General features: G+C 37.3%; 1 protein-coding gene across 1 annotated transcript in view; it reads left to right on the plus strand.

Annotated features, from left to right (window-relative positions):
• The first annotated feature begins 11,561 nt into the window (after positions 1 to 11,561).
• The window catches only part of LOC131876280 (uncharacterized), a 179,456-nt gene continuing 163,237 nt past the window's right edge, over positions 11,562 to 27,780 (plus strand). The window contains exon 1 of the mRNA XM_059221186.1: positions 11,562 to 11,766. Within this exon, the coding sequence (XP_059077169.1) occupies positions 11,562 to 11,766 (205 nt within the window). The remainder of the gene's footprint in view (positions 11,767 to 27,780) is intronic.

Genomic DNA, 27,780 nt, shown 5'->3' on the forward strand with positions numbered 1-27,780 from the left:
AATTGTCTTAGACAAATATAACATCTTCTAGAATAAGACAAAGAAGAGAATAAGAATGCAATACTTCCTTCTTTTGCGAGGTGAAAGTGCTTCTTAATGAAGGATGACGCTCTTTTTAACCCAATTGGGAGAGTGAATTCATTATGGATGTATTTTACCAAGTGCAAAAGAGGTTGTAGTCAAGGACTTACACCTCTTGTAAGAGAGAATCCTTGAACAAACAACAACAAATGCATACAAGGAATAACATCAAGTAATAAAGTTCACACCATCCACAAAATAGGAAAAAGTGGATCCTTAGATAAAAATAAGGAAAGATCATTGCCTCCCAAGGATAAGGACAATGAGAAGGACTTACACAATCTTCTAGGGAGAGATTTAGACATAAGCAAAATGTACTACATACTCACATGAGTTCATGCAAGCAAGACATTAGTGTATGTAAAATTCTCCTCACAAGAAGTGGGTAGGATAAGAAAGAGAATACACATCTTCTCCCATATCTAGGAAAAGAGGATGATAAAGAAAAGATGATCAATATTTTCACACTATTACCCCAAAGGGAAATTTTAACCATAAAAAGAAGAGATGTATGAAATCACTCTTGTCCCCATAGGAACAAGAGATAACATAGAAAATTAGGCTATTATGTTGCTTCAAAAATATGATTGCACTTGAAATTGTACCATCATGAATGACAATGAGCCCCCAGTAAATGAGCTACCAATGTCACATAATGATGAGAAACATAATAGTCATTAATGTTATTTAAAGACATGATAGACTGAATGAGGTATTTGAATATGACATGCTAAATGCTCAACTATAAGTGAGATCAAAAACATGTATAAAATTGAAGAGGAAAAGTCACAAGAAAACTTAGAAGAGGGATGAGTGTAATTTATTAGAGCCTTATCCCTGGAGGAAAGGAATTTATGATGAATAGGAGATAAAGATTCATAAGTGGATTTAGAAAATTGAGGAGAGTCATAAAGAGATTTGTTCATCGCCAAGATTTCCTTATGAGGGGAATGAGAGTTGATAGAAGTAGAAGATGATTTAGTTGAAGTGAGATCATCATCACTACTAAATATAGCATTCACATTGAGAGATGGTCTTTTAGATGCTTTGGTGGGCTTAGAAAGATTATATCCAAGTCCAAATGAATATTCATGCATGTTATGTTCTAAAGGAACTTTAATTCCTTGTTCATTTGTGCCACAACCATTTCCACTATAGCCACTCTTAGCCAAAATATGAAAACCATGAGCATAAAGGGATGCTAAATTAGAGAGAGATGGTGATGCCCCATAGGTCTCAGTGCTATTTGTATTAGAGGAAGATGTTAAAGAGTTATTTGAATCGGAGGTAGCCACAAAGTTGTTACTGAATTGCTTGGACAAAGTGGGCTTCTCTTTAGTTTCTTCCTTAGATTTTCCCTTCTCAATCTTAGGCACTCTATATTCTCCTACAAAAGTAGGGTTAAAGTCTAAAGATCCACAATCATCTTCTGCGAGAACCTTCTCAGGATCAAAAGCCTTTTCATGTATAGATTCAAGTTGAGAAGAATCTTCTTCAAGAACTTCAGATTCATCCAAAGAATTTTGATTATCAGAGGGTGATGATTCATCCATAGGTATTTTGTTTAAAGAGTCATCACTAGAAGAGGAAGGTTTAGAAGAACTCCCTTTGGAAGTAGATGTTTGCAAACAGGCTTGAAAATTAGTATCACCTATCAAGGTATATGTCTTATTGTTATAAATAAATTTAACTTGTCTATGCAATGTAGAGGGGACAGCTTGCATACTGTGAATCCAAGGTCTCCCTAATAACAAGTTGTATGTTAGATTTCCTGACATAACATGGATAGGAGTAGGCAAAGTAATAGGTCCCACTGTGATGGGTAAGGTGATAATACCTAATGAAGACTTAGCCACATTATCAAAGCCTCGAATGGGATGAGAGTCAGGCTCAATAAGGGATGTATCCACATTCATCTTATGCAATAGATTAATGCTACACAAATTAAGGCCAGACCCATTATCTACCAGTGTTCATCTTATAGCAGTGCCATTTATGATAACCACAATCATCAAGGGATCATATTGATGTTGAATTTCACTAGTAGGCAATTCATCTTGAGTAAACACAATTTGAGCTTTAGGATTCATCACAGAGTTAACCAAAGACACTATATTACTAGATGTATTAGGTGGAGGAACATTCAAATCTTTCAAGGCATCTTGTAACATTCCATGATGAGTGGAAGAAGTTTGGATCAAATCCCAAAAGGATATCTTAGCAGGGGTAGCTTTAAGTTGTTCTATGAGATCATATTCCTTAACAATAACTTGTGAAATACATGGAGCTTGTGGAAGAATTGGTTGGGAAGGAGGAAGTGAAGTTGGGATAACTGGAGGAGGATTAGGTTGCCTATTGTTTCTTGTGTTATAGGTATGAGCAACCGCATTATAACTCTCTCTAGTCAGTTGCTTAGCATACTCATAAGGGCTCTTAGAAGAATAACCTCCTTGCACAGTAATAATAGGTTTCTTAGGAGTGCAAAAAGAATCATTAGCATAACCACCTTGAACCACTAAGATAGGCTTATTTAAAGGTTGAGAATTTTGAGAAGGACAAGCACCTTGGATAGTGAAGAGAGGTTTGTTAGGTGTTTCATTCACATGTATCAAATTGATTGAGGATGGTTTAGAGGAAAAAGCGTTGGAAGAATTATTGATAGTCTTCTCTTGCACTAAAATCTTATCACAGATTAAATCAATTTTAGGAGAGAGACAAGGGATAGGCATTGATGTTCTAGTAGGAAGAGTAATACTAGGAAAGGTCATATCATCCTTTATCATCAAAGGATCTACATGGGGAATAAACTCTCTAGGAGAAGGATCAACATTACTCTCTAAAGTCTCACTTTTGAGAGGGAGATCTTTGAAAGAGATGTTAACCATCTTGCTTTGAACTAGGGTTTCCTTATGAGTAGAACCAAGTTGAGGAGAGGGAGATGCTTAATTTTTAGAGGGAGAATAATTGAGATTCAAGGAAGGTGAGAAACTATCAAGGGAGTTTTCAATCTTGATTTCATCCCCTTTGGCTAGGGTTCTCTCATGGGATAGAGAATAATCTACACCTTCTTCTAATGGTTCATCCCAAATAGTGAAGTTGTTGAAAGGAATTTTTGAAGTATTGTTAATTTTGGGAGAGGAGATAACATTGTTTATTAATTCCTCATCCTTAGGAGGGAGAGCATCAATAGATGTGTTAAACTCATCCTCTTTCCTCAAAATATGTTCAATATGATCTTTAGGGGAGAGAGAATTAAGGAAATTGCTTATTATTTTATCTTCTTTCTCTAAGGGATGCTTATGGGTAAGACCAACTTTAGGAGAAGGGTAAGCGTTTATCATTAATTCATCATCTCTAGTGGGAATTTTGTTGGAAAAGGAAATGCCATCACTAGGAAATGTAGGGATAATGTCATCTTCTTGCACAAAAGGATCCTCATGAAGGGAGTGCTTTTTAGGAAACACAAAGTCATCAAGGGCATCATCCAACAAAGCATGATCATATCTATTAAAAGGTTTATCTTTTGATTCAAAAGGAGACATCTCTTCATAGAGGGGATCATTGAAAATAACCATGTTACGAGATTCAGTGGAAGAGTTGATAGGAATGTACCCTTGAGAGGAACCATTCGACTTATCTTTCTCATCACACCTAAATGGCATAGTAACAAGGTTTATGAGTCTTTGGTAAAATGAAGGTTTGGCATCTTTAGGGTTCAAAAACTCATCTAAAGCTTCATCTAATTCATCTTGGCTATACTCATAATCAACATAATTGCATACATCATCATAAACATGAACATCTTGCAAATAAAAATCTAACATTTTGAAATAAAGGTTGCATAAAATTTAAACACACAATGCAAAGAAACACACTCTTTTTTTTTTTTCTTTTTTTTTTTAATGAAAATGAAATAAAAACACACTAAATCTAGATCTAGATCTAACAAATGCAATGCAAGAGGAAGCAATGATAGCTTCATGTCAGGTTCACCAAAATGTGTAGGGGAAAAAGCGAGACTAGGTTAACATGCCCTAATCCTACCTTTTGACACACATTATAGAATACGAAAGAGCCTAGAGGTATCACACAATTGGCTACTTCTTTTTCTGAAAGAGAGAGCCATGGGCTACCTATTAGGATTTCTATTCCTTTTTTGTAATTGAAAGATAAAATGATGCAAGTTCAAGTCCTAATCCCAAAATGCAAGTATGAACTAATAACAAGATTGCAGAATTGAGATTAAACAATGAAAAGCTGTAAACACAAGGACAAAACAAGAATGCAGATGTGTACCCGGAGTCAAAATCTGAGTGAAAATGTTCAGGATGGGGGCGCGGGTGCCACTGTCCTGATTCTGTCCTAGAAACTGCTCCTGAAACTCCTGTTTTGCAACCTGGAAAACTGCCGGAAATGCCTAAAATTGCTGTCTGTCAGGAGGACCAGGGTGCCCAGCGCCTCTATCCTAGGGACCAGGGCACCCAACACCCCTATCCTGGCAGGACCAGGATGCCCCACACCCCTGTCCTGGTCTTTTACCCTGCAACTTGGTGGGAAGGTCAGTCTCAGTCTGCTTCTCCCGGATCTGCAACCTGCAGCGTCGTCCGAGTCCCGAAACCTGCACTTATATCTGAAAAGGGTATGGTGGGCAGCTATATAGAGTTTTGCCTTATTCAAACCCTCGCTTTGGTGATTTCCACCTCCACGAATAGCCAAGTTGTATTGTAAAAAGTATTGTGTGTGCAGACCTTGTGTGTGTGCAAGATCCTAAAATGCAAGTAAGCAAACTAGAGCAACCTAGAAAGTAAACCCTAATTGCTTGTAAATGACAATGTAAATGCTCTAAATCAAGATGCAAAGTGATCTAAAGCATGAATAAGTGATATATTGAAGCTTATGCAAAGACATGAAAACAACATGAAATCATACCCAACCCCAAGGGAGGGGTACAAGCCAATCTTCAGTCGGTAATCTCCTATTGCTCTTCAATGTCTTCCAAGCCCTAAATGGATGAATGAAATTGATAAATGCTTGATAGATGGATGTTGAATGTTGTTGAAGTCTTCAAAGATCTACTCTTTCACTGCATATGAGGTTCCTGAAAACAAAATTCGGATCCTTTCCAATGAAGAAAGAGAGCTCTTATATATGAAACCCTAGGTCTTAATTTCAACTTTTGGCCAACCTAGAGATTGAATCTCCCACCAATTTCTTGGGGTTAAGCTTTATTTTATGATTGGATCGTGCTCCTAAAATTTTGGGAAAAATGTCTAGGACCATGTGCACTTCGGGTGCCATGGTCCTCTCCGGGGGCCATGGTCCCGACAACTTTTCACCAAATTTTCAGGGCCGTCGGATATGATGATTTTAGAGAGAATCCCGAAGTTACAAGTGATTTCGAGATGTTTTGACCCCCAAAATCAAGCCCCCAAGTTCAAAATAGGACCTAATTAGGGTTTTTGATTAAATGATGTATTGGAGGAATAAATGAAAAGGGCACACTTTAATGAAAGGGCTCAACTTTATGATGTGGAAGATGATGAAATAGAACCTTAGACCTAATTAATTTAATTAATTAAGTGCTAAAGGGGAAATGCAATGCAAAATGCAAAATGCGCCAAGGTGGGTGCTAAACTAGGTGTGAAATTGTACCACCCTAGCAAGTGCGTACAATTTACGACGCTACAGGTATATTAAGATCAAAGATGTGTACCAGATCTACAAAGTTAGACATGATGTGTTGCCGGTATAGAGATTGAAGGATATGTTTGTCACCTTAACAAACCAGTTGAGATATGGCTCGGGCTGATGATGAAGAAGGCAAGGATGAGAAGTTGTAGATAGAGAATGCAACCGGTAGGTAGATGCCTTGGATGGAAATAGTTGAAGGTTAATGACATGGTGTCATCAAGGGTACCTACCAATAACTATGAGAACCGGTAAGAAAGAAAAGAGGCTAAGTTTTGTTCTCCTTCCTAATGAAGATGAGCATATGGGTGGATTGATATGTTTGGAAACCGACAAAGGTGCTCCACTAGAAGAGAAGTAGAGTGCAAGGGTGGTGGCAGACCAGTTAGGGTATAATCAGAAAAGTCTGTGAACCGCTAGATAGCCTGGGTGAGTGGTTGGTTAGTGATCCTATCCAAACTGACACAAATGACTCAACAAATGTGGATTTTGACAAAGGGTCCATGCGGAGGTGAAGTGGCATGCATGCACAGGTAGGTGAATGTGTTTTCAGTGAGGTAGATGGTGAGAGGTCAACATTTATATCGATAGCGTGTTTCACGGGTCAAGGTGCAGAAGTGTGCAGCTTGCGACTGATCAGAAGACAAAGATGTGATTGGATGACTTTATGATTGAGATTAACTATCCAAGTGCTGATCAAGATAGGTAAAGCTATTTGCATGATTTCTTCATAAGTGTTTGACAAGTGCTAATTGAAGAAGGAGCCGTGTTTTCTAAACTTAGCAAATGTGTATTAGAAGCTATGAGATTGGTGAAGTTGATTGATCCATTGCAGAAGGTCAATCTTTGAAAGGAGATCTGATTAGATTTGGTTTACATCGAGGTCAATGAAGAAACTTTAACTGCTTGAATTTTTGAATTGGTTATTGGCAAGAAAACTAGTTTATAAATATGCAAGACAAAACTGATGAAGGTTGTTGTTGAATGAGAGAGTGTTGTTGCATGTGAGAGGAGAAATCAATCAAGTGCAAAAAATAAAATATGATAAGAGACTGACTGTAAAAAAGAGAGAATCGGGTTGAAGGGTTCAATCGACATTAGTGAGGCTACTGATAGTCAGCTAGTAAGTCTGAAAGAGGAGTATACTAGTGGTGACTAAACCAATAGAAAAGAGTTGCAGAAGATTGCAGGGAAGGCAAGCTGAGAACCAACAATAATCTGATAATGGATATCTGACTAAGTAAAGTAGACTGGTGGAGACCAGAACTGACAGAGAGGAGAACCAATAAAGAAGAAGAAGAGGTTGAACCAGTAACGTTGTAGTAGGAGATAAGGCTGCAACAGTGAGAGGCTAAGTAGAGAATCTACTGTGAAATGGATAGAAGATCCACTAAAGAAATTTGCAGAAGAGTTACAAATTTCATTTGTAACAAGGCTATTACTTTTGTAATTGATTATGTTTATTGAAGATCACTGAGTTGGAGCTTAGTGCAGGGGTTGTATCTCCTTGGGTTGGTGCCCTAAATCAAGGGTTAATGCTCCTTAGGTTGGTGCCATAAATTAGGGGTTGGTGCCCAAAATATTGTAATGATATTTGTATTGTGAGGCTAGATTGGAGCTATGTGCAGGAAAAGTGGGTTAATGAAACTTAAAAAGTGAAAATGTGGTCTCAAAGAACTTATTCACACACCCACAAGCCTTCTTGGTGCAATTTATGGAGTCATGAAGAATGACTCAACTTACCAAGGTAGGTTCCATGGTTATCTATCTCACAAGGTCCCTCAAGCCAATGCCTTTGCTCTCAAATCACTGAGCAAAGGGGCTTAGGGATGACGAATGCAAGACTGAGGGATGCTTTAGATTAATTTTACCATGAAATGCATCCTATCTATCCATGATTCTATAAATGAAGTAAACTAGATTATAAGATGACAAGGCTAGTAGCAATGCTATCCTAACATGATATACTAGTTAATGATTTAAGCTAGTGATACAGGAAATAGTCTAAAATGCTTATTAGATTAATTCTTATTACAAAGAGAAGCTAGATGTATTGATAAATTTGAGCATAAATGAGATACTAAAAGCTTGCATGGATCCTTAAAATGGAGGAATGAGAGCTCTATTTATAGTAAAAATAGGGCAATGGATCGTCAAGATTGAAGGAGTTAATCAAAGGTCAGGATTGAAAGTTATCAATCCATGTTTACAATTTTCACCAATGAAATGGTGACAATTGACAACATAAGACTACTTAAGAGGAGATGAAAGAAGCATTCAATGCTTGAGAAGACCTCATGGTTACTTTAGAAGGTAAGGGTTAAGGTTAGGTTAGGGTTATCCAATGGATAAAGCTTTTACGCAAGGGATAAACTCTTGTGCAAAGGTTAAAGGGGTAACCATGGTCAAAGCAATGAATGCTTGATGAGGCCCCTGGGTTAGATGAGGGTTAAGTTATTAAAAAAGTCTCTAACCATGCCACTAAGGGTTAGTTAACCTTTAATGGTTTGAAGACTTTGGGGAAAAATTTGTAAGAGTCCTTCCAAATTTGGGGGTATTCAATCAAGTTGGCTTGTTGAAGGCATAAAGGCTATTAATACCTTTTGAAGACTTTACTCCAAATTTGAGAAGTGACCTCCCGAAATTTAGGGAAAGGGGATAATGAATGGGTTTGGGTTAATTGATTAGGATTAGATGGATTCTAGAAGAAATTAGGAAGAGGGTTAGGATGCAAGTGGGAGATGTAGGAAAATGCAAGTGGGTGAGGAAAAATAGAATTAATTAAAATAAATTGATTTATTTCAATTGTGGTTGCAAGTTGGGAAATTAAATAAATTAGATTTATTCAATTTGGGGTAAACTATTAATTAAATGTAAATTTAATTAAAAGTAAGAAGAAGGGATTTAATTAAATAAAATGATTTATTCAATTTAATGATGTAAAGGGCTTTAGTAAATTTAAATAAATAAATTGAATAATTTATTCAATTTAAATAGAAGAATGTGGATGATTTAATTAAATTAGTTTTAACTAAATAGAGGAATGTGAATAAAATGAACATTAAGTATTCATTTAGGAATATGGTCATTTTTATGTGTCTACATTTTGCCCCTCTTTGAAGTGACGTGTGTGCACATGTTGATTCAAAGAAAATGACGTGCTGCCATGATTTTGTTATGATCAATTTTTATGTTGAGATGTTCATGTTGTGGCCCAAATTTGATAAGCAATACCCTAGATTTGATAAATGATGTTGATAATGCCCCCTCGGGAGATGAATAAAAAAAAATTGAACATTTGATTTTATTTGGATAATTTTGATAAATATTATGGCATTTTAAATTTTTTGTCTATGTTGAATGCAATAAATTGATTCATCTCTCGATAATGATGTTTGGTAGGGTTGTATGAGACACCACAAGCAACTTACACGTTCCTCCACATAACACTAATTTTGATTTACCCTATAAAAGGGAAAAAGTGATTTCTTTTTGTCTCATTTATGCTTGTTGACTTTAGAGAAATTGACACTTGGATAAAAGTCAACATGCTGGTTCCTTATGCTTCTCATCAATTCAAGTACGTGCGGAGGTATTAGAGACCCGTTGTGTATGGACCACCGGTAAGTCAACCTTTTTGACCCCTTTTGGATTTTTTATTGTCTTTTTTGATCCTGTTATCAATTTTTATCACGCAGATTTGTCAGTTTAGCACGTCAGGGACAAAGCGTAGCACATACGATAGGTTTCATAGCACGTAGGGTCCAATAAAATAGGGTAGCGTCTGAAAGGATTATGATAGCGCAGCAGTAGGTTAGGGTAGCACTTAGGATTAGGTTAGCGCACCGAGATCACATGGTAGCACATAGGATAGATTGGGTAGCACACAGCTTAGGATAGAATGGGTAGCGCATATGGTTCCTAGGGGGTCGCATGAGTAGGCATAGGTAGCACGTAGGTGTGACCTAGTGCAACAGGTAAGGGTTATAGCATAGGAACCAAGTAGGATAGCGCATAGGGTAGTTTAGTGCTTGGGGTAGGTTAGGTGACGCCTTGGAGAAAAGGGATAGTGCGTAGGTGCTAGCTAGCACATAGGGTGGATTGGGCAGCGCTTTGTGAGGATAGGGTAGCGCATAGTAAGCAGTTTAGCGCATAGACAAGATTGTTTAGAGTATAGGGGAAAATTTTTGGTAAAGTGTGATTTTTGGATGAAGAAAATTGGTAGGTTGATGCCAGTTCTGCCGGGATAAGTGTAAATTGTTAGTTTGCATGTCTATTGTCATTGTTTTGATAAGTTGTCCAAGATGAGTGCTGATATAACTTGATTTGATTGCAATGTTTCAAGTTGATATTTATTTGATACTGATTTGATATGATGTGGTTTTTGATATGGATGTTTTTGAGATGAACTTGATTTGATTTGCATTGTTTCAAGTTGATATATATGCAGAGATTGAGTTGTTTTACAAGCTGCATTGATTGTGGAACTTGAGTTGTGTTACAAGTTGATATGAATGTGAAACTTGAGTTGTATTACAAGTTGATTTGATTATGAAACTTGAGTTGTGTTACAAGCTGATATGATTTGATATGAAAATAGATTGATATGATGTGGAACTTGATTAGATTTTCAAAGTTTCAAGTTTTTATATGAATGTGATTTTTATATGACTGTTTTGATGAGGAAACTGATATTGGACTTGTTTTACTTGTGTTAGGAGTGTCTTGGAGTGGTTCAGTTACTAGAGCGATTTTTGAGACCATGGTCATTGATACCATGATTGACATAGGCTGATAGGGATATTATTGAGAGGTGTGGCCTATCCTTGTTGTTAGAGATGCCTCGTTTTATCGTTAACCGAGGTTTATTGATAGCAATAGCTGAGAGGTGGCACAGTGATATGAACACCTTTCATTTGGTGATAGGCAAGATCACTGTGATGCCTAAGGATTGTTACTAGATTCTATAGATTCCTATGGTAGGTGCATTGCTATCCTATGACCAGACCGAGGAGGGTGGCATAGAGGCACTTCACCAGATTTTGCAAGATGATATAGTTTGCGTGTATGAGATCCACTGGCAGGAGTTCTTTGATTTGGATTACACTCCCCTACCATCAGTGCTGGAAGGTTTTATAGGTGGTTTCCTATGTCCCCACCGTAGGTCGAAGGGACTAGCAGTAAGATGGGGGTTGGTTCTGGAGGACATGGTGACATAGGGTCGTCGCTTTGCATGGGGGTCAGCTATGTTGGCCCACTTATATAGGGATTTGCATTGGGTGGTATATTTGGGATATGGAAGTCTATCCCCTGGAGTCACATTGCTACAGGTATGGGCACGAGAGTATATTCTCATAGCTAGGCCATTGGAGGACAGAGATAGGCATGTTGGGTGTGCGTGTGCAATAAGATATCGAGGGATAGTTATCCAACATAAGTTGGGCAAACTAGAGAACTGGAGGAGAGTTTTGGATGATATTGATACTGTCATCTGGTGACCATATACAGGTTGTGAGGTATGGGTAGAGGATGGGATGAAGATGACCTATGTATATATGTCTAGGTATCTGATAGGGAAGACACCCTTTGTTATTGAGAGGTTTCTGCATAGCCGGGTGTTGTGGTAGTATGGTCGACAACAGGGGATTCCATAGGGAACATGCCTATATGCTCGACGGAGATAGGATATTCCAAAGTGGGGACCCATGATTGATAACGCGATGGTTGTGGAGGAGTTCTTTCACTTAGCTGACCAGATATGGGACTATGCCCCTAAGATAGTGGATGTAGGGATGACTGTTGAGTTTGTAGCACTCTTTGCAACATGTGCAGTGGCCAGGATATCAGATCTAGTTGAGATGATTCTTGTTTTTGATGATGATGAGGATGATCATCTTGAGAGGCCAGGGAGACAGGGAGAGGTTGGTGAGGAGGCAGATGAGGGAGGTGGTGATTTAGGAGGAGGCGATGGGGGAGATGGTGGAGGAGGTGACCGAGGTCGGTGAGGGGATAGGGAGAGATTGGATCGGGGGAGGAGAGGAGATAGGGCTGGAGATGGTGGTGGTAGAGGGATATGGGTGGAGAGAGCAGTGTGGCGGGCTGTGGTGGATAGACGGAGAGGAGGTTTGGCTATCAAACCTGGGGGTGAGGAGAGGGTTGGAGAGGTGATAGAAATGGTGGGAGGGCATGATGATTTCAAATGACCGGCCCAGAGGAGGAGGTAAGATGTTTTACCTCCACCAGCACCAAGGATAGGTAGACGGATAGGGGGTACCCCTTCACAGGTACCTTTGTAGATGTGGATTCCAATGCATCTAGAGGGTGCATAGATTAGATCGCTGTAATTATTAGTTCAACATTTGCAAACATAGTTGTTGGCGCATCAGCATCAGATTATTCAGCTGACCACAAAGCATGATACCGAGATAGAGTGTCGGGGTCGAGCAGAGGAGCTTGCAGCAAGTTTACAAAGAGCGACAATAGGTGGCCCGATGAGAGACACCTTCAAAGAGCTGGATTTAAGAGCCAAGGAGGTGGAGTACTATCAAAGACATTATGAGGATGCGGTTCCCAAGGAGCATCGAGTGCAGAGTTTCACAGTGTCGAGATCTAGTCGATCTTGAGAGACTGGGTCGAGGATAGAGAGTAGAGGTGTGATAGGGCCTCCTAGACAGGATCCACCTGGAGATCCAGGTACTGGGACATTTGCAGCGAGACTATTTCCCTCAGGAGATATTCATACCAGAGAGACATTGTCTCCATTGTATTTTGATAATTTTGTTTTATTGGCACAAACATGACATATTTTGTACATTGATCATTTTTGAGATATAGATGACACCATTTTATTTGATCCTTATGTGATGTGTTATGGATTATGCTTTCTATATGATTTTGTTGTTTTTATGATGATGTAGTGCTTAGATAGATGCATGTGTTTTGATATGCAATGAATATGATGTGATAATGCATGATGTTGTGAGATGTATCCTGAAAATGAGATGTATGATATGATATGCAACTAATTATAAAATGATATGCAACTAATTGTAAAATGATATGCAACTAATTATAAAATGATATGCAACTAATTAATTTGAGCATCCTCATTCTACATTCGTCATCCCTGTATAAACACATGTTGTTTTCTTTCTTTGTAGGTATCATCAATGAACATTGATTTGTTTTGGGATATGTTGAAAATTTATACAAGCATAATGGTATAATTGAACCATAATGACCTGAGAAAAATTTACATGATTTTTGATTTTGCAAGATAGCACAAGCGTCAAGGTATAATTGAACTAGGATAACCTAAGTACGGATTGCATATAAACAGACAAGATTAAACCATTTGTATGCGTAAAGTGGAATCATGTCTTCAGTGATATGCTGTGAATCATATCTTGAGACAAGTATCTACACAGTACAAATGATCGCTTCACATACAGAAAAATAAAAAAATATTGGAGTCCCCATGACTTTCTCTAGTGTGAAGCTTTCATTGAGAATATGTAGAGGATCCAATAATTCAAAAAGTTCAAGTGCAAAAAGAGTCAAAACTTTATGCAAGATGTAACATTTGATACTTTAGAAAATCATCCATCATAGTTTGTGAATCCTATTAATTGACCAATGTGTGGTTTTTGTGATTGTTGAGTTTTGTTTGCTAGATATGATGCTTTGAGTTTGCTACTAGTTTTTGACATCTTGAATGTGCTGCAAGCTCTAATTGATATTGTCCCTAGCCAAGTGATCCTCTTAATGTGGATATGTACAATGATTACCAAGCCACGACGAGATGCAGTGAAAGGATATGTGGATAAACTAGGATAGTGACTACGCTAAGTATGTCTTGGATAAATATTGTGATAAAATATCGGGCGATGGCCAATAGTGCTTTACTATGGATATAACAGTATGGATATGGATAGAGGAGATGTCCTCTCACAATAGCGCCTATTGCCAAGTTTTCACCAGTTGCTTTTATTGTACCTCTTTATTTTCTTTTTCTTGGATTTTTGATACTTTTTGATTTTTTGACTTTTCCATGCATTAGACTACTCAAGTGTAGTATTTCTTCAGATGGATGTTGTTAGCTAGTTCATCAAGCACATCTCCTTCTAAAGTTGTTAGCTGATAAGTGCCTAATCCATAGGCTGATATGATGACATAGGGACCTAACCAGTTAGGTTCAAATTTCCCTTTCTTTTCCTGATCTTGCTGATTCCTAGGATTTTCCTTGAGTACTAGGTCACCAATTTTAACAATTCTGGAAATGACCTTGTGGTTGTAACTTCTGCACATACATTGCTGATATGCTTTGAGATGAGTGTAGGCACGTTGACATCTTTCATCTAGTAGTTCGAGCTCCTGCAGTCGATTAACTCGATATTCTTCATCTGGACTTAGGCCTTTCAAAGAGACTCTGAGAGATGGAATTTCTACTTCTAATGGTAAAATTGCTTCTGATCCATATACCAATGAATATGGTGTAGCTCTCGTAGGTGTGTAGATGCTAGTTCTGTATGCCCAAAGTGCCAGATTGAGTTGTACATGCCAATCTTTGCCTACATCATTCACTATTTTCTTTAGGATTTTCAATATTATCTTGTTGGATGCTTCTGCTTGACCATTCCCCTGTGGGTAGTAAGGTGTAGAAAAACGATGTTGGATTTTGAATTTTTCACATAGTTCTCATACATCTTGGTTCTTGAAAGGTCATCCATTATCTATGATGATGGAACTTGGAATGCCATATCTACAGATCAAATAATTAAGGATGAAAGAGGCTATTTGTTTCCTAGTTACTGTGATCATGGGGACCACTTCAATCCACTTGGTAAAGTATTCTGTTGCAGTTATAATGAACTTCTGTCCATTTGAAGATGAAGGATGAATTTTGCCAACCAAGTCTAGTCCTTATTGGCAAAAGGTCCAGGATGTTGTGAATGGTTGCAATTCCTGTGTTGGTGCATGTATAAGATTGCCATGGATTTGGCATTTAGAACACTTCTTTGCAAAGTGATAAGAGTCTTTTTCCATTGTCGGCCAATAATATCCCATTCTTAGAAGCTTTTTAGCAAGAGTAGGACCACTTGAATGTGTGCCACAGATACCTTCATGAAGCTCTTGTAAAGCGGAGTCAGATTCATTACGATCAAGGCAACGAAGAAGAGTACCATCTAGACCTCGACGGTACAAAGTATCAGCAGTGAGAGTATAATGGGCAACATGCTGAATAAAGTTGCATTTTTTGTTTTAGGATAGGTCAATGGGTAGGATATTGCTATTAAGATAGTCGTATATTGGTTCATATAATGGAGAGTCTGAACTGGTCAAGGCATAGATAACATGGGAATCAGAATGGTCATAGGTTGGGGAGAATAGTTGCTCTACCAGAAACTCGTAACAATTCTATTGCTCTGGAATTTGTAGGAGTGAAGCGATAGTAGCCATTGCATTAGCTGCTCTATTGTCCAACTGTGGTATTTGCTAGAAGGTGATGTGTACAAAATATTGTTTAAAATCATCCACCATTTTCTTATATGGCAGCAACTTGTCATCCTTTGTTTGATAGTCATTGTTGATTTGATTGATGACTAGTTGTGAGTCTCCATAGACTTTTAATTCTATGATTCTCCATTCTACGAGAATTTTGATGCCTATAACCAATGCCTCATATTCAACAAGATTATTTGTGCATGGAAACATAAGCCTATATGATCTTGGTATGGTGTGCCCTTCAGGAGTGATGAACAAAATACCAACAACACCATGTTGCGTATAGGATCCATCAAAGTATAAGGTCCATTGGCTAGTGGAGATAGCAAGAATGACTTTGTCTTGAAATTTGATCTCCATAGGTTGTTTTCCAGGTAGTGGTGCTTCAACCAGTTGATCTGCAATTGCTTGTCCTTTGATAGCTTGTCACTCTATGTAGTGGATATCAAATTCATTGAGAATCATGACCCATTTAGCCAATCTGCATGTAAGAGCTGGCTTGCTGAGTAAATATTTGAGAGGATCAATTTTTGCAACTAGCTTAATTGTGTGAGCTAGCATGTAATGTTGGAACTTTTGAGAGGAAAATACCACTGTTAGACAAGCCTTCTCAATGAATGTATAGTTTAGTTCATATCCATTCAATGTAAAGTTCTAGCATGTAATGTTGAAACTTTTGAGAGGAAAATACCACTGTTAGACAAGCCTTCTCAATGAATGTATAGTTTAGTTCATATCCATTCAATGTCCTGCTGATGTAGTATATAGCTCATTCCTTGTCTTGTTGACCCTCTTGTACTAACAATGCCCCCAGTGATATATCTGTTGTTGAAATGTAGAAAATGAGTGGCTTCCCTGCTATTGGTGGTACTAGAACTGGTGGGTTCATTAGATATTTTTTGATTTGATAAAATGATTATGCACATTTGGCTTCCCATCTAAATGGTACATTTTTATGTAGCAAATGATTGAATGAGAGACTTTTATCTGCTAACTGAGTGATGAATCACCTGATTGATTAGAGCCATCCTTGTAGAGATTTGAGCTGACTGATGTTCTTTGGTGGTGACATCTCCATAATGGCTTGTACCTTTGCTGGATCCACTTCAATACCCTTAGTTGAAACTATGTAGCCTAGTAACTTGCCTAATATAACCTTAAAGACACACTTCTTAGGGTTGAGCCTGACTTGGAATTTCTCCAATCTATCAAAAATATTTTCTAAGATGCTTAAATGATCTGCTCTAGTGAATGATTTAGCTAGTAAATCATCCACATAGTCTTCCATGAAGGTATGCATCATGTCATGAAAGATTGTTGTCATTGATTGTTGATAAGTTGCTCTTGCATTCTTTAAGCCAAAAGGCATGACATTCCAACAATATGCTCCCCAGGGATAGGTAAATGATGTTCTATCTTGATTCTCTGGGGCTATCTTGATTTGATTATAGCCTGAAAAACCGTCCATTAGTGATAGCATTGCATGGCCTCCTGTGAGGTCTACAATTATGTCGATACTGGGTAAAGGAAAGTCATCCTTGGGACATGCTTTGTTGAAATCTCTAAAATTAGTGCATATTCTAATACTGCCATCTGGTTTTGATACTGATACAATGTTGGAAATCCATTCAGCATAGTTGATAGGTCGAATGAATTCAACATCTAATAGTTTCTTCAGCTCAGCTTTAATCATGAATGCCACATGTGGATTCATCTTTCGCAGTTTTTGCTTGACTGGCTTAGCTCCTGGAGTAATGGACAAGTGATGCATGATCAATTGTGGATCAATCTCGGGTATATCTGCATATGACCAAGCAAAGTTGACTTGTTTTTATTTAAAAAAATTGATAAACTCCGATCTTTCTTCCTCTGTCAAAGATTCTACCAGGTGTATATTTTTGGCTGCTTCTGTAGTACCAATATTGATTGATTGAGTGGGCTCAATCAATATGGGTGATCACTCATGATAATGCTCAAAAAGAGTGTCAAGTCTCCTATCTTTAGGTGCTTTACAAAGGTTTCCACCCTCAGATGCGTCCTTTATTTTTACTCTTTTGTGATCTATTGCTGCCATTGACTGGTTTTCAGCAATAGATCTTTTTTTTTGTTCATTTTTGTGACTGGGAGACTTGGCACTCCCCTGATGGTAGATGTCATTACTTTGTTCACTGGTAGAGTTTGTTTCTAGGTTAACGGTACACAAGTAATGGATAATGGATTCGTCATTTAGGAAATTTGGTATATCATGAGTTTCGGGTTCGTCCCAATCTATGAGGTCAAAAAAGACAAGTGGTAAGGAGTCATTAGGTGGATCAAGTTTTTCTACTATAAGTGTCAGGAAAGAGGTATCCTCATGATTGGCCTAGGTGTTAAAGAAGTTAAGGATTTCATCAAGGTCTTCAATGGTATCACTTTCTGTATAGACTTTCTCATAATGTCGCTTCTCATTTTTCTTGGTGTCATAGATATTTTGTGGACCAAATTCAAGTGGTCTAGATTCTTTGCAACCACATTCTTCTTGAGACATGGGTGTATTACTGTCATTTGCACAAATATCTTCAGTAACATTAGAACAACTGCCCCATTCATATTCATTGGAATCAGTCTTAGAGGTATTATCCCAGATTCTGGCAGTGCTGTGGACTGGTATATTGTAGGGTGAGAACAGGTCTTTGATGATTGATACAAGTTTGATAGTTTTCTTTGATTCTGTGTCAAATCCTGCTTCCACTCTTTGCATTTGTTCATATACTGTCTCTCCACAGGGAGGAATGATGTTATCAGGACGTGATTCTTCTTTATTGGATATTGGTTCTTGAATATGATGTGCTTCTACAATAGATGCTTCCTTCTTTTGATTGATAGGTTGCCTTTGATATTGCTTTTGTTCTTGATTTTCATGTTCTTTACATATTGCTTTTGTTCTTGATTTTCATGTTCTTTACATATTGTTTCAGCTGACTCAAATAGTGCCTCCTGCCAGGAGTCTTCCTTGTATTTATTCTTTTCTTTCCATTGAGGTTTTTTATATTTGCATGGTGCCTTCTTTGGTAGTAGAGTGAGTTCATAGCCCAATCCTTTTTTGTCTTTACTGAATTGCGAAGGAGGATCTAATGGTTCTATGATGCCTTCTTGATGTTTTCCAATAGGTCCTTTACCCTTGTATCCCATTTGTTGCATGATTAAATAGCCTTTTCCATACAGGTGTGTTGGTATAGCTACCTCCATAGTAGCTTCTTTATCTTCTTCCTCATCCTTGTACAACCAACTAAGGATGTCCTTTTCCTTTGATTCATGTGCTACAGTGCCTAGTTGGATAAATGTGCCATCAAACTTGGTGATGGGCTAGGTTGCTTGATGTGTTGATGTTGTAGGTAATCCATTAGATTTAGGTGATGTTGGTAAGTTGGCCAAACATATGGGTTCCAAAGAGTACTCTCCCATGCCTTGCTCTTTGATTTTCATTTTATGCTTGAAATCCATAGATAGTGAGGTAGACTTTTCTTGCTAAGGATCTGGTGTTGAGTAACTTTTTTTTTCTCTATTATGTGGAACCAAGCTACCTTGGGCTGCCCCCATAGCATTACAATATTGAAAAGGATTATGATCTGCTGATATAGAAATCTCCTACCCATTGTAGGGGAACTTAACACACTGATGATAAGTAGAAGGCACTGCTTGCATTTCATGTATCCAAGGTTGACCTAATAAGATATTGTATGTGAGGTCTATGTCTAAGACTTGGCACATAGTGTCCTTTTGTATTGGTCCTACTTGAATTGGAAACATTACTATTACTTTGGATGATCTCTCTTCATCATCATAGGCTTTGATAGTGATCTTTTTGCATGGATCAATAGATTGCTCAGAGAAGCCTAATGCACGGATAAGTTTTAAGGTATAGATATTGAGTCCAACTCCTCCATCTATTAATACTTTTTTGACTTGATGCTTGTAGACTAAGACTTCAATGTGGAGTGGAGTATTGTGTGGATGGCTCAATGAGATATTATCATGCTCAGAAAAAGTGAGGTTATGAGGCCCTATCATATGAGCTACCATGGCTTGGAATTTGTCAGCATCCAGATCTTGAGGTACATTTGTTTCCAATAACGTTTGTTCCAAGATTTCTTTGTGTTTTGGTGAAAGTTTTAGCAACTCCAGTATGGATATTTGAGTAGGAGTTTTGCACAGTTGACTGACTAGATCATATTGAATTTTGGGTACAGTGTTTTTTGTTGACATATGCCCCTTCAAGACATATTTTTGGTCTCTAGTTGTTACATTGACAAATTCATGTTCACACTTATCTCTGATTGTGATGACGTTTACTTGATTGTCCTCAGCTGATCTATGATTGATGGTGTTATTATATATGTGATTGATACGAGCTCCACGAGTATCGTTCAAGGTTGAAGCTCCATCCTTATTGTAGTTTTTAAGAGAATTCTTAAAGGCTCCATGGTCACCATTTGTCTTGAGACCATCGACTGTTAAATCACCTCTATCAATCATGTCTTGAATAATGTTTTTGAGTCTCATGCAAACATTTGTTTGATGACCTTTGTTGCAATGAAAATCATAAAAGTGAGAGTCATTCCACCAGGGTGGTTTGATTTGTGGTTCAAAGTTGTTGATTGTTGGTAGGGAGATAATTTTGTTTGCCAAGAGTTCTTTGAATGCTGACTCCAGTGATTGCCCCAGTGGTGTGTAAATGCAGTTTGGAAAGTTGTTTGCATTACCCCATGAGTTTGGATTAGGTCCTCGATTGGTATTATTGTTTTGGGTATTGTTGGCATTGTTTGTGTTGAGTTGATCTTGATTGTTATTTGGTGCATAAGTGTTAGTGCCTTGGTTAGCACCTTTGGGATTCTTTATATCTTGAGGATTACCTGATAACACGAGTACAAGCTACTTTAATTTTGGATCATTTGATTCATTTCCTCCTTCATTTCCATTATTTTTGTTTCTGGTCCAGAATCTGGATTTGTCTAAGTTGTTGTTGTTTTGGTTTTTGTAATTGGATGAACTTGTTCCTTCTTTGAAAAATTTTAATTTTCCTTTCTTGACACATGCTTCTTCTACTTGGATGCCATTCTCAATCAACTTGGCAAAAGATGGTATGCACTGAAGTTTGAGTATGTAACTCATCTCACTATTCAAGTTGTCAATGAAAATATCCATCTTTTCTTTTTCAGGCACATCTTGAGGATATCTCGAAACCATATGCTGCCAACGTTTAAGGAAAACCATGAATGTTTCAATGTTTTCTTATTTGGTGTTACAAACATCTAGCATAGTGATAGCGTGCTGAATGTTATAGGAATATTGAGTTATGAATTTGTTGACTAATTCATTGAATAATCTGACAGGAGGTGTGATTTTGGATAACCATTCCATTGTTTGCCCTCCCAAGCTTCTTGGGATTAACCTCATCAAATAGGTATCATCATGGGCGAATTCAAGACTCATTGTACATAATTCTCAAACATGATCATGGGGATCACTTTTCCCATCATATTTGTCAAATTTGGGAATGTCTGAGTTTGGGGGAAAAGGAACCATGTTCAATTGTCTATCAAAAGGAAAAGGACAAATTTTAGTTAAGGAGTATCGTAATGTTGTCCCTTGTTGCATGTCTTGCATTTGTCTTTGTAACATTTGCATTTGTTGAGTGAGAGTGATCAAAGGTGCATTATTTTGCTGAGGGAAGGATTCTTCCCTGGTATTAGTTCTCAGCTAAAAAGGTGTGTGGAATGGTATGTTTGGTTCGGGGATCTTTTGCTCAGGGATATCTTGCTGAGGCAAGTTTTGTTCTGGTAGATTTTTCTCATGTATGTTTTGTTCTGGTTCACAAGCTTCTTCCTCTCTTTGTCGCTCTTGATATTCATAAAGTCAAGATCTTGCTCTAAAAATGTCAGTGTCCAAATCTTCAGGAATTTTAACTCCTTTTCTTGTGAGCATGAGCAAATATTTTTCTTTGTCATTTTCCATGAGCCTTTCCACAATCTTGCACTTTCTTGGCATTCTTGGAGGAGTTCCTTAGAAATTTCAGTGTCCTCTAGATGTGGACCCTCAAAAGGATTTGATAATGTTCGATTCATGCTGGATTCCGACTGCATTTCGCTTTGTTTTTTTCGTTCAGAGCGAGTAACAGGGGACATCTAGTAAAACCTTTCTATGACAAAGGGGATGAACTCCTCTTCGATGTGTTGCTCAGGGGTTGGTGGTTGAAATTTGGGTATGTTGTAAGTGATCCACTCTTCAGGAAAGAAGGCTGAATTGATCTTCCCTCCTTGATTTATGCATTGACTGAATGCTGATTTTTGATAGAATGCTCTACTCCTCAATGGTTCCTTGTCAAATTTGTTGGTTTTGTCTTGAAGATACAAGCATATATGATGAAGGAATGTGCGATGAGATTTGAAGAGTTGGTGATTGATGTATAAAAAATTATTTCTTTTGGCAAGTTTTGAAGAACTGGGTTGTTGTTTCTTCAATGTAGTGTTATGATAAATATTCTTTCTTCTCTGAATATGAGGATTAGTCATGGACAAGTGATCAATGGTTTCCTTTGATTTGTTTTGGATGTAGCTTAGCTTGTTTGGGAAACTCAAGTTTTACTTTATCAAAATGAAGGTTTAGATGCCCCCTCATTACAAAGCGTGTCAAATGATATGGAATACAAGCTTTCCTGATATGGAAACTCGATTTGATAACTTGGAGTTTTAAAACAAGTGTGTTTTGGGATAGAAATCCGTTTGATTGAAGGACCTATTTGGTACTTGTGATTATGTTTCCTGATTTTGATAGGAGAGATATGATATCTTGCAACTAGTCTTCAGATTTTGGAAAAATTTCTTTGGAAATAGTTTTTGATACTCTATTTTTAGTTTTTTGTTTGATGAAGTTTAGGTTGAGGAAGGAAAGCTTCTAAAATTGTTTTCAAATTTTTCAAAAATGACCTCTGTTTTGCCCCCTATTTTTTTGGTTTTGGCTATGCGCTAAAGTAGAGATGCAATGTGCTATAGAAAGGTCTCAAAGCACTAGAGAAAAGACTCCATGAGCTAACTAGATTGTTTTGATTTTGTCTCAGTTTGAAATATTATGCACCAATATGGGCCGCCAATGTGCTAACTGTTAAACCCTATGCGCTAAGGTTTGGTTTGCATGCGCTAAGCTGATGCTTCAACGTGTTAAACTATTTTCAAAATGCACTACTTGAAACTGCTAGTTTTGGATTCTGGTGAAGCGCTCATGTTAAGCCTTAATGCACTAAGAAAAAGGTCTAATGTGCTAAAAGATGGTTTCTACGCGCTAAGAGGTTGCTCTTACACGCTAAATTGCCCTGATAGTTTGACTTGGTTTCTTTTCTATGATTTTTGGAATTTTTCTTTGAGTTTTCAGCGATGATAGATGATTTTCTGAAGTAACAAATGAAGACATAGCACCAAAGAGACAACTATTTTGCTTAATCTAAACAATAAGTGAATGTTCTGCGAGGATGTGTTAAAATCCTTAATGTTTTGATAGGTTTAGATACAACATGCACTTCAGTCAGACTCTTTATTCAAGGGTCATAAGCAATATCATATCCCACTAGTCTCGATACTCCATCAGCTCAAACAGCCGTGTCACCCCTAGGGGCACCCATTTTTTTACCTTTTGCCAGAAATTAACTCAAAGTGAATTGCTTCACAATTGAGTAGTTATCTTGGGAGATATATGGTGAGCGATCTCAGGGGTGGATTCTTCCCCACCCTTGCACTATGATATTGCAAATGTCTGGATACTAACTCGGCTTAAATTTTCTATGCTAAGGTTCGTAATCAGGCTTCCCATTCGGCCATCAATGATAAACTCCCTCAGGTGGCTTCCCAACCTTTAGAACAAAGGCTTTACATATCTCAAGGATACTGAGGGAAGGCTAATCACTGTGCGCAACCATTGAAAAGGAATTTCATCACTTTCCACTTTTGAGTATAGTGGGTTAGAATACTTGGCTTCAAAGCCGTTTCCCACTTAGGTCATTCCCTTCACACCGGCCAAAAATGGCTTTAAGAGTTTTTCAACCCCTCGGGAAGGCAAGCCTGCTAAAGGATTTAAATGTTGTATGACTGAAAGTGTAAGAGTGGTCTGGCTTTTTGATCACCTAGTTAAGGGGAGAGCATATACCTTCCACTTTCGAGACAAAGCACACAAGTTCTTTTTAGCCTTTTAAAGAAGTAATTTGCTAACTCTATATGGAGATGTTGCTCCATGAAAAAATGGTGTTTATTTTATCCTTTCAAGGCAATGATTTTTTGATCTATTGAAAAGGAACTTGGTCAACAAAATAAAAGTGATGGTTGGTCAACAAAAGAAATCGATTTGAAAGGGGAAGATCTTCCCTCTTTAGTTGTAAATGACTTTTGAACTTGTGTGATTCTTTACTTTGCAAAAACTAAAATTGGATCCTTTTATGCACCAAATGATGGTGAAGTTCTTTTTAAGCCCTTTTGATTGCAAAACTTGAAAAATTGCTTTTTGTTCTTTTTAAAACCCAATGGAAGATTTTGTCTCCCTAGGAAAAGCAAAAAGAATTGTTTTGTGGTTCTTTTTAAAGCCCAAACAAGGTGAGTTCAATTTTATCCAACAAGAATTTTAAAAAAATCTAAATTCTAACTAACTTAAATAAGTTAGTAAAAATTTAAACTTTTTAGGATTCTAGAAATTAAACTAAGCTCCCATTTGCAATAAACTGTCAAAAAACCTACAAAATATCAAGTAAAACAGATAGAAAAATCTGTGGATTTTGTGGACTTCAACAAGTCTAGTTTCAAATTTGGTTACAATTTTTTAATTTTGCCTCTATCTATGATACGCTACAGAATAGACTTTATGCGCTACAAGATAACCAGGATGCGCTATCGAACATACCTGACGCACTGAACTATTTTCTGAATGCACTACCTTGTTATTCTTCCATGCTGAGACCTACAGGAAAATGTTAGAAAGATGATGCGCTAAGATATGTCTGCACATGCTAGGGAACGAGTCCCATGCACTAAATAGTGAGTCAGATGTGCTGGAAGATTAACCAGATGCGTTAAGGGATGTTCCCTACTTGCTAATTTCTATTTCCCGCATACCTGCAAAAGTGATTTATTTTTAAAAACCGATTTGATTAATGGGGTAGTGCCCCATGGTGGGCACCAGAAATGTGTGTAGGAAAAGCGAGTCAATGAAACTTAAAATGTGAAAATGTGGTCTCAAAGAACTTGTTCACACACCCACATGACTTCTTGGTGCAAGTTATGAAGTCATGAAGAATGACTCAACTTCCCAAGGTAGGTTTCATGGTTCTTTATCTGACAAGGTCCCTCAAGCCAATGCTTTTGCTCTCAAATCACAAAGCAAAGTGGCTTAGGGATGACGAATGCAAGAACGAGGGATACTTTAGATTAATTGTACCATGAAATGCATCCTATCTATGCATGATTTTATAAATGAAGTAAACTAGATTATAAGATGACAAGGTTAGTAGCAATACTATCCTAACTATGCATGATAACAGGTTAGTACTCAAGGATCATTGAGAAAAGTGGCTTACAGATGAAAAATGCAAGAACGAGGGATGCTTTTGATTGATTTTAACATGAATGCATCCTATCTATGCATGATTATATAAATGCAATAAAATAGATTATAAGATGACAAGATTAGTATAAATACTATCCTAACATGATATACTAGTTAATGATTTAAGCTAATGATAAAGGAAATAATCTAAAATTCTTATTAGATTAATTCCTATTACAAAGAGAAGCTAGATGTATTGATAAATTTGAGCATAAATGAGATACTAAAAGCTTGCATGGATCCTTAAAATAGAGGAATGAGAACTCTATTTATAGTGAAAATAGGGCAATGGATGGTCAAGATTGAAGGAGTTAATCAAGGGTCAGGATTGAAAGTTATCAATTCATGTTTACAATTTTCACTAATGAAATGGTGACAATTGTCAACATAGGAGTCCTTGAGAGGAGATGAAAGAAGCATTAAATGCTTGAGAAGACCTCATGGTTACCTTAGAAGGTAAGGGTTAAGGTTAGGTTAGGGTTATCCAATGGATAAAGATTTTACCCAAGGGATAAACTCTTTTGCAAAGGTTAAATGGGTAACCATGGTCAAAGCAATGAATGCTTGATGAGACCCCTAGGTTAGATGAAGGTTAAGTTAGTCAAAAAGTCTCTAACCATGCCACTAATGGTTAGTTGACCATTAATGTTTTGAAGACTTTGGGGACAAATTTGTAAGAGTCCTTCCAAATTTGGGGGTATTCAATTAAGTTGGCTTGTTGAAGGCATATAGGCTTTTAATGCCTTTTGAAGACTTTACTCCAAATTTGAGAAGTGACCTCCTCAAATTTAGGGAAAGGGGATAATGAATGGGTTTGGGTTAATTGATTAGGATTAGATGGATTCTAGAAGAAATTAGCAAGAGGGTTAGGATGCAAGTGGGAGATGTAGGAAAATGCAAGTGGGTGAGGGAAAATAGAATTAATTAAAATAAATTGATTTATTTCAATTGTGGTTGCAAGTTGGGAAATTAAATAAATTAGATTTATTGAATTTGGGGTAAACTATTAATTAAATGTAAATTTAATTAAAAGTAAGAAGAAGGGATTTAATTAAATAAAATGATTTATTCAATTTAATGATGTAAAGGGCTTTAGTGAATTTAACTAAATAAATTGAATAATTTATTCAATTTAAATAGAAGAATGTGGATGATTGAATTAAATTAGATTTAATTAAATAGAGGAATGGGAATAAAATGAACATTTAATATCCATTTAGGAATATGATCATTTTTATATGTCTACAGGAGCAGTAGACTCCAATAACATTTCTCACTAAGGTTTTTCTCATCTTGGGTTTTCCTTATATATGTTGGTGTTATGTGATGTCCCTTTCATGTGTGATTACATTTGTGATCGGCTCCCTTCTAACCGGTATGTATGCTTTCTATTAGATCTGATAACCGGTATACACACATAGAATAGATAAAGGGAAAAGTTTTTAAATCACTTATTTACCCCCCTCTCAGTGGCACATTGTGTCTAACAATTGGTATCAGAGTCTAGGTTCCTAGTTAGACAAGCTTTCTCCAGCTTGGGTAGATTATGGCTTAAGGACACAATGGTATGTTTAGTGTCAATCCCAGCTCGAGTATTTAATGGTTCAAACTATTCCATTTGGAGTTGTAGAATGGAAGTCTACTTATTCTTTTTAGGGTATGATGTCTAGATGTATTTTGTAAATGGCTTCTCCAATAAAGTCAGTCCTCTCACCGATTCAGATGTAGAAAGAAGAAACCAGTGTAATAATGCAGCAATGAAGGTTATACTCTGTGTGTTATCAAATAATGTCTCCTCATAGGTGGACAGATGTAGATCAACAAAAATATTATGGGATAGATTGAAGAAGCTCTATGGAAATGAGCCTACTACTGCAGAACCAACTTGTGAAGATAGGATGTGAAATGCATCTCATGTATCTGAAGATGATGAATACAGATCTATTTGTAGCCACAACAATGATGAAGGAACTCACCTTTTCATGGCTCAAGAATTAGAACATGAGAGGCACACATCTGAGAATGATCATGCATATCACTGCTATTGGTAAGATGTGTTTGGTAGTGATAGTGAAGGAGAAGAAGAAGAACCAGAAGTTGATCTTGAAGGAGAACTTATAAATGCACTTGAAGAACTTAGTAGAGTGAGGAATGAATACAAGTTATTCAAGAATGTTGCAGTTGTGGAGCAGAATCAATTGATCAAATGCCTTGAAGAATTGAGAAATGTGTCTCAGAATTAAAGAATCAACAAGATGACACCAAGGTGTGCCAGTGTAGGGATCTAGGTTTTGAGATAGAAGTCAAGAATAATGAATATCAGCAGTTGATAGGAGAAATGGAGATTCTCCAAAATGACCTTGAGAAATGTCAGGATGAGCTCAAGGTGAGAATCTGGTTTGATGGAAGCAGTGATGCCTTGGAAAAAATGTTGAAAAAGGAAAAGCATGCCAATGACACTGAAGGATTAGGACGTGGTGCCGGTGAATGCTCCACTAGCAAGAATGTCCCCCACAATAATATTTTATTTGTCTCTTCTAATGGAGATAACAAGGGACATACCTTCATTATCTTGAATACTCCCTGGAAGAAGGTGGATCTAACCATAACTAGTGAAGACATGCAGACAAGGATGAAGACTGGTGCTACAAGAAGGAGAAACAATGCAGATCCCAAAGGAAAAGGGAATATGGGAGAAGATAGTTTCACCGAAAGCAAGAACATGAGAAGACAACAAAGAAGGCCTCCTACTGGTATAAGACAAGGAAATACTACCACCCACAAGAAAAAGTAGGTGTAGGAAAAGAATAGATTAGATGGGAGAGTTGCAGAGAATGAACAACCTAGGATCCATCCCCGGAGAAGCAGAAATGGAGATGCCAAATC

The sequence above is a fragment of the Cryptomeria japonica genome, chromosome 5 (assembly GCF_030272615.1).
Source record: "Cryptomeria japonica chromosome 5, Sugi_1.0, whole genome shotgun sequence".
NCBI classification, from domain to species: Eukaryota; Viridiplantae; Streptophyta; class Pinopsida; order Cupressales; family Cupressaceae; genus Cryptomeria; species Cryptomeria japonica.